Source organism: Drosophila rhopaloa, unplaced genomic scaffold (genome assembly GCF_018152115.1).
Source record: "Drosophila rhopaloa isolate 14029-0021.01 unplaced genomic scaffold, ASM1815211v1 contig_167, whole genome shotgun sequence".
In the NCBI taxonomy this organism is placed as follows: domain Eukaryota; kingdom Metazoa; phylum Arthropoda; class Insecta; order Diptera; family Drosophilidae; genus Drosophila; species Drosophila rhopaloa.
This window is the reverse complement of record NW_025335047.1, coordinates 6,869,943-6,884,277: the sequence shown is the minus strand read 5'-3', so window position 1 is coordinate 6,884,277 and position 14,335 is coordinate 6,869,943. Positions and strand designations below refer to the sequence as shown.

At 38.2% G+C, this 14,335-nt stretch overlaps 2 protein-coding genes across 6 annotated transcripts in view; one reads left to right on the top strand and one right to left on the bottom strand.

The window, feature by feature from the left end:
• Nucleotides 1-14,335, top strand: part of LOC108050873 (headcase protein) — an 84,025-nt gene that overhangs the window by 27,100 nt on the left and 42,590 nt on the right. The window contains 1 exon segment of the mRNA XM_044458740.1: nt 9,233-9,329. Coding sequence (XP_044314675.1) covers nt 9,233-9,329 — 97 coding nt within the window.
• Nucleotides 4,446-5,578, bottom strand: LOC108037743. 5 transcript variants are annotated; one of them, XR_006417530.1, is made up of 5 exons: nt 5,430-5,578; nt 5,263-5,345; nt 5,074-5,209; nt 4,789-4,937; nt 4,446-4,721 (listed from the first exon to the last, which is right to left on the bottom strand). XR_006417530.1 is itself a non-coding variant. In XM_044458741.1 (4 exons), exons 1-4 carry the CDS (start codon nt 5,548-5,550, stop codon nt 4,855-4,857), a joined length of 423 nt encoding a protein of 140 aa, XP_044314676.1. In that variant the 5' UTR covers nt 5,551-5,578; the 3' UTR covers nt 4,446-4,854. The 5 variants fall into 5 exon arrangements, 4 of the variants coding, with proteins under 4 accessions (XP_044314676.1, XP_044314677.1, XP_044314678.1 ...); XM_044458741.1 differs by having other exon boundaries at nt 4,446-4,937; XM_044458742.1 differs by having other exon boundaries at nt 4,446-4,937; nt 5,074-5,206.

Sequence of the window (14,335 nt, the reverse complement as noted above, 5' to 3'; positions counted from 1 at the left end):
CAAGCGCTTTTACCCTAATCAAGATATGCGTAAATAAATAAGACTTGGAAAAATTTATGTCAGTAGCTTACACACTACGCGAAAAATTCAGAAAATCATCAAATTTGGACCGATTTCACCCTGTTGTTCCTATGGGAGCTGTAGGATATAGACGTCCGATCGTCACGTGCTTTTATCATAATCAAGGTATGCATAAAAAAATACGATTTGGAAAGATTCATGTCAATTGCTTATATACTGTGCGAAATATCCTAAAAATCATTAAATTTTAACCGATTTCACCCTATGGTTCCTATGGGAGCTATAGGATATAGACGTCCGATCGCCAAGCGCTTTTACCCTGATCAAGGTATGCATAAAAAAATAAGATTTGGAAAGATTTATGTTAATAGCTTTTACACTGCACAAAATATCTTCCATTCTTGAAAGTTATATCCGATTGTTCCTATGGGAGCTATAGGATATAGACGTCCGATCAGCACGCGCTTTCACCTTGATGAAGGAATGTATAAAAAATACGATTTGAAAAATTTATAGCAATAGCTTTTACACAGCGCGAAATATTCTGAAAAACATAAAATTTGGACCGATTTTACCCTATTTTTCCTATGGGAGCTATAGGATATAGACGTCCGATTGCCACGCGCTTTTACCCTGATCAAGGTATGCATAAAAAAATACGATTTGGAAAAATTCATGTCAATAGCTTTTACACTGCGCGAAATATCATCAATTTTTGCTAGATATATCCGATTGTTCCTATGGGAGCTATAGGATATAGACGTCCGATCGGGGCGATTTTCAAACTTGATCTGCGTACACATGTTTTAGGACGCGTGTGAAAGTTTCAGATCGCTAGCTTTTAAACTGAGCTCACAAACGGTATTGAAACAGACGGACAGACGGACAGACGGACAGACGGACATGGCTATATCGACTCCCCTATTGATCCTGATCAAGAATATATATACTTTATGGGGTCGGAAACGTCTCCTTCACTGCGTTACAAACTTCTGACCAAAATTATAATACCCTCTGCAAGGGTATAAAAATATATTGTGATTATAAAATTGTTTAAATAAGTAATTTAATTTTCATAAAAATATATAAATAGTTTTAAAAGGTGCTATTAAAGATTTTTTTTTATTTTGAAGAATTGAAATCTTGATAAATAAATGTTTTCTGTGCATTCAGATTTGCACACGCCCTCCCTCAACAATTGCTACTGGGCTTAAAGTTCAGGCCAGGTTCAGTTCGAGTTCATGCGTGGCTTGTCGGCCCCTCACCTGTCCCCTTCCCCCTGCCTCTGCCCCTGCCCCTCTACCATTTGGCCTTTGTGGCGGATTCCGATTTGGGATTGCTGTAAAATGACTTTTTGCCATGATTTATGTTTCCACGTTGCGCTTCAAGTGCACTAGTTTTAATTTTTCAATAAGTGGTAGTTAAAGAGCGAAAAGGTGTGATGGTTTGAAAAGTCAATTCGTAACTGAAAGTAAAATGTCTAAAAAGAAAGGTGTTTCCTAACTACCAACTACAAATTTTACAGCTCAAGTTTTCTCTCGTAGCGAATTAATCTGCCACTCCAAAAAAAAGTTAATGATTCTGCAATAAATATTTTGAATATTTTGTACTTAAATTTCACAATAAAACGATCACATAATTGTAATACTAAAATTTAAATGAACAGGATTTATTTTAACTTTCCAAATTTGTAAAACATTTAGACACTGAGTATTTTTATGTGCTATCATAATTTTTTTTTTAAATGATCAACTTTTAGATGTGGGTCGGTCTGGCTTGGCATTTGTTGTTGCTGGGCTGCTGCTTTAATTAGCTCAGCATTGTTTATGCTTATTTCGATTTGTTTCATTTTTTCTCCATTACTTTTTCTCCCCCCTTTTTTGTATTTTATTAATTAATTTGCCCGCTTCGTACTTGGAACAAAGGCAACGAATGTGTGGCAAGAAATGAGCTCGTATATCTGTCTGTCTCTTTGTGCAAGACACAAGACACAACCCACATGATTAACATTTGCTATTTCCATGGATTAAATCAGAGCCTCTTGGCTAAATTTGCGCAATTAACCAAAGCTAAAAGTTTGTTTCCATTTTCCACTGCAATTTGAGATCGTTTGCAAAGATCGAACAGATGCGATAGTCATTTGGGTGGGGGGTTCAACTAAACTGGTTGCCGTTTTAAGGCATAAACTACAACAATTAATAACAGCAACAACGCAGCGGCAACTTTTCATGGTTTCGCTTTACACAGCAACTGGAAAATGTTTTAAATATTTAGCATCCATTAATCAATTTGCACTCGCCGCTGATCTTGCGTCGCGATGCGGTCAGTTTTTCGCTATGTATTTTTTTCTGCCTCAGCTCAGATTGCAGTACAGTGGGAAGTCGATGAAAAGGAACTTGTTGATTATTAAAAATAACATGTTCGTATAATACAGAAAAACTTACTAGCAATAAACCATCAGTTTTTTTTTAGAGGCTTTACTATTTGGTTTCTATTTCAGACGAGATTTTTCACATTAGCGTATTGGATTTTATATAAATTTTGTTGTTTGTTTAAGTCCACTACATGGAAATTCATTTACATTCTCTACCAAAAAAAGCGATAAGGAAAAATTCGATTTAAACGTTAATAAATTGGTTTATGACATTATATTTGTAAATTTTTTTAGAGGGTTTGCGTGTAAAACTCTAGCATGGGAATAAAGAAAGACCGCACCCATTGAGTAGAGTTGTAAAGAGAAAAGTCTAAAAAAAGAGGAAAATTGGGTAACAGAGAAATGAAAGTAAAATGTATTTTCATTAATTTTGATTTGGTTATTCGGTGTGAGATGGAAACTCATTTCGATTTTGATTTGACGCTTGCGGTGCCAACTTTGCCATTTGAAGTGTTTTACCATGACCACTCTCCTATTTGCATTGTGATTTATCTTTTCTTTGTCTTTGTTTTGTGGCCTACTGCAGTTTTTCCAATTTTTATTTCGCTTAGGGAAAAGTTCAATCAAATGATGGGGCGTGACCGAATGGGGGTGGTGGGATTGCCAGACTTAATCAATAACCAGAAGCAGCAGCTCCAAACAAAGAAATATACATTTATTTATTTTTATATTTAAAATTGAATTGCAGGTGAGAGAAGAGGGGTTGTGGCCGAAAGCCAGTTATTTATGGGAAAAACGTGAGACGAGGCAATTGCACGAAAACTGTGTACGTCGCCTCGTCTATTTACTTTTGCCATTATTATTATTATTTTTGCATTTGTTGCGCATTTTGGGCAGCGTCTAATTTATTGAGAGGTGTGGCCCCAAAAGCAGAAATAACAGCAATCGCAATCAAATTATCAAATGAACAAATCTTAACGACAATTTGAAGCGCTTGAAGAATCGCACGGACAGATACTGAGAAATAAAAAAAAAGATTTTCGCAATTGGCAGCGCCCAGAATTTGGTAATTTATCGATTAATTGCAATCGCAGCTTTGACATTTGTTTGGAGGCCAAACCCATCGGAAGAAAAAACTGACCTAAAGAAGCACTGATCTGCATTCAAATGGAGATTATTATAGCCAAAACGTAAATGAGATCAGTTCGGATCGAAGCAGAGCAGAGTTTGACCGAAAAACATCCAAAAAACATGAAAATCATTAAATTCGCCAGGCAGCTGCTTGGAGACAAATCTAAATTTAGCGGGCCTCGATATATGAGTATCATAGAGGGACAGTTGGTAGCAGAAATATAAGGTACAAAACAAGCGATTACATTATCGATTACATTGCATTCCAAAATCTTTAACACTTTATTTCCTCTTGGAATGACATTAATTCATTCATTAACATTCGCCTTTTGAGTAATCAAATAATTTAGTTTAATAATTTATCGCTTTATCGAAAAAGGAAAAAATGACAGATTAAAATATCGATTGTCCCAGTTCACCAGAATCGATTAATTAGAGTGAAACATGAACACTTTCAGTTTATAAATTATCCAATCACCTAATTATCGATTATAGCCACCACATGCTCTCCACATCCGTTGACTTACATTTTCGTCTCGCACTGTCAGTGGCCCGCGCTGTATTTGCATAAATTAAACTAATTGGGCGCCAAAGCAAAGTCACCGCAAACGAATTTACATAAACCGATGGATGGTGGATGGTATGAGTGGGGCTTATAGAGGTATGGGGGATCCACAATCCAAGTTGAAGTGGAGCTCAGATGGCTGTTGTTGTTTTTGTGTGAGGCAATCCCAGAAACAGAGAGGACTGACAGACCCACAGAAATTGAAACATTTCACATTTTTAATTTGTACGTGATAGGGCAAATAGTTTTGCCACTTGATGGGCTGCTGCCTCCACCCCCTCCCGCTTATTGTGGCACGGAAAATTATGCAGCACACAAATCAGCTCCAGTTTTTCCCCCGATTTTCCGATTTTCTGATTTTTCCCCTCTCGACATTGCATTGCATGCTAACGTGGCAGGGCAGACAAATCGACTCTTTTCTGTCTGGCAGCACTTAGCACGTGATTGAAAATTGCCCGGGAATGAAGTGATTGGGTTCCTCGGAGAAGGAAAAGCACGCTGGAAAATAGTTTCCCCTCCCTCCAATTTTGATTGCCTGCAATTCATTTGCTTCTTCCTCCGCAACGAATACAAAATATTTCTCTGGACAAACAATTTGCGGAACTTTGCTCTTTTCGTTTTCTTCTTTGTCTTTGGCATTAAAGGCAAATTTACAAATTAGTGTGAAATTAAGGCCAAAACGTAAAAGTACACAGACCAAAATAAACACGAGCGCAGAGAATAAACACTCAAGATCCAGAATTAACGCTACCCCTTCTTGGATTCAGTCGTCGTTTTCGGGATTGTGTTCCCATTGAAGGCGTCGCCAATACGAGAATGCCACCACCCAGAAATAGAGGCTGAGAACTGAAATAAGTACTTGGTTAAAATTAACAAAATATCAACGTAAAAAATAAACATTGCAGAACTACATAGAATTTATTACAAAAGTCTGCATACGAACCAAAAATTGTATTTCCTAACCAAAGTTAGTTATACTTACTCAGGGTGAAAAAAACCGGTACGCTTTCCAGGGTGCAGAATCCGCAAATCAAGGCGTAATCGATTATAAAGGCGGTACAAAAGATTAGATGGACTATATTGGTCCCCAAATAGATGACGACCAGCACTTCGATCTGCTGCAAGAGATCGGATGGGATCAGAGAGTGCCCTTCGAAAGGTGTGCACATACCATGAAACTGCTCATCAGAAGAAAAATCGACCCAATGAAATGCAGCATATAGGCAGCACGGCCGATAACCAACAGGCGACCATCTGGGGGTAGGAAAAAATTTGGTTTACCAGATTAAAAAAAACTCCCAATCGAAGCAATTAAATGCAGAGCTTACCTCCGCTTACCTTCGCCCGCGAAGAAGCCCAAGATCGATGAGAAAATTTCAAAAAGTGCCAGGAAAAAGCAGCCAGCCCGCAGATCCACACAACAGAAGCACGACTTGAGCCTGGGTTCCCGACATTTCATCTCTCATTCGACAGCAGGCCAAAGGCCTAGCCCGATCGATCCGCATGCAATATAGAGTATGACTAATACCACACCCCAGCATTCAACAAGTTCCAAAATGGGTTAAATAAAATTAAATAAATTCATCCCTAAGACGACCTGATGGAAATAAAAAGGAATTTTTGAAATACGGGGTAGATTTAAAATATTTTTCAAAATAAATATTTGAAAAATAATCAAGTTTTCCATCATTTGAAGTAACCTCACATGGCTACAAAATAGCTTATATGGCAACACAGTTTCACTTGTGTTTTTTTTCGGTTATTCAAGGTCAAAGTCAGCTGCTCGGAACATGTGATAATGTTTGGTATTCTAATTTGAAACGCCTTTGTCTTGGCTGCTCAACTCATTTGGCTCATTCAGTTTGACGGGCGACGGAAGCGACGCCGCCTATAAATTACACCATATTCATGGGTCTTGGATTCGGACTTGATTTCTGAATCGGACCTCACTTTGGCTTAGCTGTGACTGCACTTCACTTTGGACTCCATTCAAGTCCGAATCGAAATCAACAAAAGTCCAGACAGGAAGAACGGGCCAGCCCCCAGATCCAATACTCATTGATTGTTCCTATGACAGCTATATGCTATAAGCCATATAGCTGCGGCTGACAGGAGGCGGATCTGACTCACAGAATGGTCGAATGCAAAATTCGGGCATAATGGCATCTAGAAATTCAAACGAAATACTTGATTATGTACAAATTAAAACAAATAGCTGGCTATAAACTAAATAGTCGCTGAGTAATATAATTATTTAAATCAGTCAGATTAGAAAATTAAGATCATTGATGATCTTTTATACGATTAAAATGCCAGCAATTTGTAGAAAAATAAACAACAAAGTTGTATCACTGCATATTTGTTTATATAATAAAAATTGAATAAATACTTTTAGAATACTAATACAAATTGAGAGCAAAGTATTAAGCTTTTTGACAATTAAAAAGCAATTCAATTTAATTCGCATAAGCAACCAGTATGTGATAATAATCCTTAATTTTCTGACCAAATAAAATCGATAAATTCATAACCCGACCAAATAAGATGCCCGATTTTATTCCAGCACTTTTTGCACCCCAATAAAGAAAGGGAACACACATAAAAATTGAGATCGCCTTTGATAGGGGGCTTTTTCGATTCTATAGCAAAAGAAAGAGCAGAGCGCACGTGTTCGGGCCAAAAATGAACAATAATAGGCGGTGGGAAGGCCAACGCATTTGGGCCATTAAAATTCATTAGCCGTGCACATCTCGATCTGGAGTGCGAGATCCGATCAATAAAATAAGCAAACAATAAAGAGCGGGTCGAGCACATTCGATATGAACGATCTGAACGATCCGAACTGACCAGCCGGCCAGCTGCTGCTGTGTTTTTCGATTCGAATTAAAATTCATATTGCCCAAATTAGCAGAATATCTCGAGGAACGGAAAGGGGTGATCATACTTGTGGGTGAAGGAATGTACGCTCGGTTTAATTAACCTTTCAAATTTAAATTTCCTCACCGCCTGTAATTGTTTTAAAAATAAATTACACATATTTGCACCGCTTTGCTGATTAGCCAAACCTGATGACTAACTTTCAGATGACGCGACATTCGGTCTGCCTTTGTTTATGTTATATAATCGAAGTCAAGGTGTAAATAAACAACGTTTTATAGCAATTCTAATGACAGCAAAAACAAAAAAAAAACTTTTAGCTTTCGAGTCCAACAACCAGATAAGGTTTTTTTTTTTTCTCCTCCCAGATAAGTTGAAATTCCACATGAGCTAAGTGGAGGCCCCCCTCACAAGCTGATAAGAGCGAGGGAGAGGAGAGTGCTGTAGAAATAAAATTAAAATTAAAATAAATGCAAATAAAACCAGTGGGAAGAAAAAAAAAAAAAAAAATCTATTCAATGTCAAGGTCAGCAAATGAATTCGAGTGTTTTGTCTCATGTCGTTTCTTTCCTCACTGTTTTTGCACATTTTCTGTTTGCTTTCATTTTTGTTTTCTTGTTTTTTTTTTGTTTTTGGCTTTTTTTTATACCCTTGCAGAGGGTATTATAATTTTGGTCAAAAGTGTGCAACGCAGTGAAGGAGACATCTCCGACCCTATAAAGTATATATATTCTTGATCAGAATCACCTCCTGAGTTGATATAGCCATGTCCGTCTGTCCGTCTGTCCGTCTGTCCGTCTGTCCGTCTGTCCGTCTGTCCGTCTGTCTGTTTCTACGCAAACTAGTCTCTCAGTTTTAAAGCTATCGGATTGAAACTTTGCACACACCCTTCTTTCCTTTGCACGCAGTATATAAGTCGGAACGGCCGGGATCGGCCGACTATATCCTATAGCTGCCATATAACTGATTGATCGGAAATGCCATAACTTTCGTGTTTGTAAAGTTAGGAAGTTGGGATTTTCTATGGGTTTTATTTATTTGGCCAATCAATCCGACCTACCAAATTTCATTAAGGATCGGCCGACTATATCCTATAGCTGCCATATAACTGATTGATCGGAAATGCCATAACTTTGGTGTTTGTAAAGTTAGAAAGTTGGGATTTTCTATGGGTTTTATATTTGGCCAATCAATCCGACCTACCAAATTTCATAAGGATCGGCCGACTATATCCTATAGCTGCCATATAACTGATTGATCGGAAATGCCATAACTTTGGTGTTTGTAAAGTTAGAAAATTGGGATTTTCTATGGATTTTATTTTTGGCCAATCAATCCGACCTACCAAATTTCATAAGGATCGGCCGACTATATCATATAGCTGCCATATAACTGATTGATCGGAAATGCCATAACTTTGGTGTTTGTAAAGTTAGGAAGTTGGGATTTTCTATGGATTTTATTTTTGGCCAATCAATCCGACCTACCAAATTTCATAAGGATCGGCCGACTATATCCTATAGCTGCCATATAACTGAACGATTGGAAATGCCATAACTTTGTTGTTGTTAAAGTTAGGAAATTCGGATTTTTATGAGTATTAAGAATGCATCATATGAATAATTTTGGAGAATATAATTTACAGAGTATTCTGCAAGGGTATATCAACTTCGGCTCCGCCCGAAGTTAGCTTTCCTTTCTTGTTTTGTTTTATATTGGGCATTGTTGATAACTTTATTTGCTTTGGCCCGTAGGCAGTATAACAAACTGAAAAGAAAATATGAACAAAATTCCCAGCGCCCCCTGAAAGCAGCTCAGCTTGCTGGAATTAAAAATAATTTTATTTGTTTTAATTTTATAATGTCATTCTTAAGCTTTTAAGGCTTTTAAGGCCTTTAAGAAACTTTTGTTTTCACTTTATTATAGCCCCCTTCTGACGTCAGTGAATGCAAAGAAAATATAAATACATTTTTGTATAAAGACAAAACTAAAAAGTCACGTAGTACTCGATTAGTCAGAATAACGCTAAGTTACGTGGCCTAGAGCCAATATATAAGTACGTTTTGGAAAGGGAAATCCTTATCGCCATTCTATCCGGCTTGAATTCGAAACTAGAGGAATTTCCGCTCGCCTGTCATATTTGCAATTTTCCAGCTGTCAAAGAATTTACATTTTTATTTAGAGGAATTTGTGCATTCACATTTATATTTTCCGCTTATCTATCTTTTTCTGATTTATGCATATTTTTCTCTGACTCTTTTTAGCTCCACTTCTGGTTGCAATGGGATCTTTTCGCGTCGCCTGGACTTTTCGTCGTTCAATTCGCTGCCAAAGACTCGTTTGAATTCTTATCAAGTCAAGGTGAGTTATGACTATGATTTGTATATATATATATTTATATCCTACGATATTTACTCACACATTCGTTTACTACTTCGCTTATTCACTCATTGAGAAACCGCAAAGTTTGCCTGACATTGCTTTCTTGGAAGGAAAGGCAAACAAATATCTGCCTGACTTGGTAAACTTGCAATTGGATATGCCTTGGTATAAATGTAGAGGGGTCTTGTGGGTTTATTTGTTGGATTAGATAATTTCCAGCTGGTCTCCGGAGGCTGCCAAGCTGAGTTAGAATTCTCGGGAAGCGATGAGCTCCAAATGCAGCGTAGAATAAAAATACAAATATTCATTGTCTAAGCTGTTTTGCAGTCACATGAGTAGCAAAGGGAATAATAAGCTGAAAATGTAAAATGTAGTGGGAAGATATTTGTTTTTTATGCCGAAAAAAATGTTTAAAATATGAATGAAATGGTATTGATTTTTTAGACAAACATTTTATTGAAACCATAAATTAAAAAATAAGTAATTTCTTAGTAGTTTTCTAGATTTTATTTATTTTTGTTTGATATTATTTTATTACATTTATTGTATTTTTTTCGGTGCACTTTTTTATTATCGATTGTGAATGAGTGCATTGGAAGCCAATCAAGAGGAAAAAGTCTTTGGGCGGGCTGCTTATCTTTCAATCTCACCGCCTCTCATTCAGCCTTTTCTTCGGCCTCTCCATTATTCCCTCCTATTTAGCATTATATATTCCCCCGATTCCCCTCACAATTGTTTCGGATTTCTGTTTACACTTGGTGTAATGCCTAGCCAGGCAATTTCATGGGTGTGGGAGTAAGAGAGAGATGGTTGGCTCAAGTGTAAGTTGATTTCAATTGTATCCATATGTCACTGAGCAAAAAAAAAGAAAAAAAATATATAGAAAACAATGAAAGTGTATTTCAAATTTGGGTCTTGTTCATAATTGTAATAATATTTGAACCGCATTTTATTTAGTTGGTTAATAGAAGTTATGCTTGTGTTACCTAAAACACTTAAGTGTAGGATTTGATTACATTATTTATTTTTCCCGGTGCACTGCAAGTCATTGAATTTTGAGATTGAGGCCTCTGCTTAAGCCCTTCGAACTGCACATTGTTATGGATTATGCTCGGCTAAACCCATTGTTGCTGTTGCTTCGATTGATATACATGTATATGATTGGGTTTGCGGTTGGGACGAGCAGGGGTATTGAACCGACTAAAACCGATTCGGAGCCGCAGTCTTCTGGGCTGGGGATTGCTTCAAGTGGCAATTAGCGAGCCTCCAAGGCGAACTTCGCCATTTGCGGTTGCCAAACCGAAATCCACTCTGGTCAGAACTCATGAAATCATAACGTATATGTATGTGCATATGAGGGATGCACAAGTCCTTCGAGTGCGCCTTGAATATTTCATAAGCAGCAGGCAGACAGAGTGGCGGGGTGCATTTCTCGGAGGACAATTGGGGGAAAATCCTGGGAATACACCTTGCCTGCCTGTCTCGCTTTTCTGCCACCCCAGAGAGCTTTGAATATGTTTTGCGTAGCCAAAATTGTATCTGGCGAATGTATCTGTATCTGCAGCTGGTCTCGGAATTTCCCTTTTGGCCAACTTATGCGATGTCTGCACGCATCCGAAAGAGAAGGCATTGTCTGGCAGCGAATTGCTTTTAAAAACTTTACAATTCAATCTGTTGTTGTTGTTGCTGCTGCTGCTCCTTTTTGGCATGCATTCCGAATTGCATTTCGTATTGAATTTATAAATATTTAATGCCATTCAAAATTCCATGAAACCCAGGCGAAATTTTTTGTTTGTATAAACCGTCTAGGATTTTTCGGTTAGAAGTTTTTAGCCGGGCTTAAAGAAGTGCAACGAAAATAGAAAAGGGAAATTAGAGTTTGTAGGATAAAGTTTTTCTTGTTTGCCCGAAGGATAGGGATTTTTTGAGTAATCCCCTAGTCAAACAAAACGGATCAAACCAACAAAAAACCGGTTCGTCATAATTAAGACAAGTCAACTTGTTAATCATCCAGCAATTTGCTGTGCCACTCGATGATTCCCGAAAGGGTTGTTACCGCCTCGCTGATTTTTTAATCAGCATATCATAGACTTTGGGGGTTAACCTTTCTCCCAATCAGCTGTCGACATTTTGGCTGTCAGGGGATTTGCGTCAAAAAGAAGCGTAAAAAAGCAAGGCAGCTATAATAATTATAATTAACACAGCTCCGGGGATTGAACTTCAATTCGAACTGTGCACATCTGCTAATTGTTTCAGCTCTTCCTTAATCCTTTCCGTATTTTTTTTTGTTGTTGAGGGGTGTGTCCGATGATTCAGTTCGAGATCTGCTCTGTTTTCTGCGCGTTTTTAATATGCCAATCAATCTTTGTCTCTGGCGAACTTTAAGCAAGAAAATAAGTTTTTGTATAAATGATTGATGAGCGCTGCCATGTGTGTCTGCTTTGCTCGGAAATCGCAGTCTGAAATTTCAAATTTGAATAGAAATAAATAAATTTTCGCTTGCCGTTTTTGCGATCATTTTTTTCATCGCCCTCTTATTTTCAAACTGACACTTCACATCAGGGCATTTCCTTTTGCTTCTTGGTGGCGGAAATTTTCCGAGCTGTTGTCAAACTCAAAAGTTGAAAGGGAACGACAGGCACTTATTGGTTTGGGTTCCGCTTTTTTATGATACCCTCGAAAATGAAATTCAAGATACATATTTACATATATCGCTTCCCAATTTTTTTTAGAGGACCCTGGAGTGGCGACACTTCCCCAGATTGATGGCTGCACATTCTCGGCACCAAGAGTTTTCCGTTTTCAGTTCTTTGCCAGTGTCAGCGAATTTTGAGCCGAATTCCAGCGGAATGGCAAGAGACAAAAATTCGGTTGATGGGCGCCACTGGACAGGCCCGAAATTTATGCAGTCTACGATATAAAAACGCGCTCTCAAAGGAGTGCAAAAAAATTTGGCATATGCTCTACGGTCGTTGCAATGTGCAAATTCCACATGGAATTAAATTTTTATTAAAGTCAGTAAATTTATGCAAAAGTTCTCCATCTCAGACATGTCTACGCCCACTCAGGTGCGAGTGGTATTGCTTCGGGCCATGTTTGCCAAAGTTGTTGCCATTGCCATTATTGTTGCTGTTTTGTGTGCGCGGATGTTGCTGATGGAGTTTGGCTGGCTGGCAGTCTGCTCTTCTCGAGGAGTGATGTGCGTCGCTTGACTGCCTTAAACATGACATTTATTGTAACTGTCTTTCGGGGATCCCCCCGCCGTTTTCCTTTCCTTTGCCACTTTTCCTCGCTTTTCCGCCCCCAGCTGCTTTGTCACACGTTGATGTTACGACTGCATGAAGAAGAAAACTTTGATATTTCGAAAATAGAAACTGATAATAGACGGGTTCTTAAAAAAAAGTAGTAGACATAAAAAGTTAATAAGAAACTATTCAAATGGAAACTATTATATGCTTATAGTGGGGAGTTTCCGTTCAAGATGGAAACCATTTTCAATTTCTGGGTTAACCATAAAATGGAAAATTATGATAGAAAGTGGCTTTTTAGGTACTAAAAATTATGGATCAAATACTATGTAAGATATACATATTTTTTCTCCATGCAATCGTTGATGTTGCTGGTGGCAGCGTAGATGTTGCTGTTGTCATTTAAGCATTTGATATGCATTGTGGTGTGTCTGTCTGCGTAAGACTGATTCTGTGTGTACTTATAGATCTCCGTGTGTGTGGTTGTGTTTGCCAGACGGCGCCAAACGTCGACAGTCATTGTCATGGCAACATGTTGCAGACACCGCTGCAATTGTTGTTGCTGCTGCTGCTGCTGTTTGCATTGCTGCTGCAAGCGGGCAGACAAACATTGAATTCTCCACTTCATTTATCCCCCACACTCCACCCACCCTCATTTTCCGCCTTTGCCCCATTTGCCCCCTTTGCTTATCATCCATTTATTTCAATTTCTGCACTTTTGCGTGGTGCAAATTGCACAAAATTTGCTCAAGTGCCTCCAAAGTGCACAATGAAAATGAATAATTATGTTTGGCTGCGTCGGTTTGTGTATGACTTTTTCTCTTTTGCTTCTTATCCCCTTGTCGACTGGTGGTATGCTTAATTAAATGCCTTCGAGGCAGTGACAAAAACATATTTCTAATAAGCAAGCAGATCTACAGTTGTGGTTAACAAAATATTGCCTCGAGCTTGTGTATTAAAATATGTATGTGTTCAAAGAAATAGGGTTCAAGTCAATGTTGTTTTCATTGAATAATGTTGAAAATATCAATAAAATCAATTATCTCGAAGGAATTTATAAAATCTAACTTAATTTTATTTATGCGGAAAAGTATAAACAACTTATGTTAACCGCATATATTTTTATTATTTTGAGAACATTTATGCTCTGCTATCTGTGATACCAAAAACTTAGTTCATTGACTCAACCGGCTTATGTCCTTCTTGGGTAGCCAGTTTTGAATGGCATTTTGTGGGGAAAATTTAATTTCAATTTTCCTCATCAACTTATTGCGGTTGTGTCTGTGTGTAGGTGATTTTGGCATTTCCCGTCGTTAAGTTTGCCGCCTGGCTGAGACAGGCACAGGATAATGTCGGCGCCGTCCTTGTCCCTCTGCAAAAAGTGAAGACACAAGGACAAATGGACGGATGGAGACGAAGACATGTACTGACAGACATTGAGAATGATTGAAAGAGAGGGGCCACAGAAGACAGAAGACAACAGTAGAGAGGAGTCTGAGTCGACCGACATTGAAATGTTGTTGAACTTGCCTCGGCTTTCTGCCTCCATAAACAGAGATGCCAAATGTCAAACCCAGGTGGAGTACAGGGAAAAAGGTGAGGCTGAGCAGCTCAACGGAGACATCAAGGCTCGCGGTCTGTCCTGTCCTTCATCTCATATTGGATATTTACTTTATCACATCGAGTAGGTATTTGTGAATGCTAAGAATACAGTGGAATTGGGTGTTGATATGTATT

Coding starts and splice junctions, on each gene's coding strand:
- LOC108037743 (XM_044458741.1), bottom strand. CDS start 5,550: ATGAAATGTCGGGAACCCAGGCTCAAGTCGTGCTTCTGTTGTGTGGAT. Junction 5,346..5,429: donor GGGCTTCTTCGCGGGCGAAG/GTAAGCGGAGGT, acceptor TCCTACCCCCAG/ATGGTCGCCTGTTGGTTATC. Junction 4,938..5,073: donor ACCGGTTTTTTTCACCCTGA/GTAAGTATAACT, acceptor TACTTATTTCAG/TTCTCAGCCTCTATTTCTGG.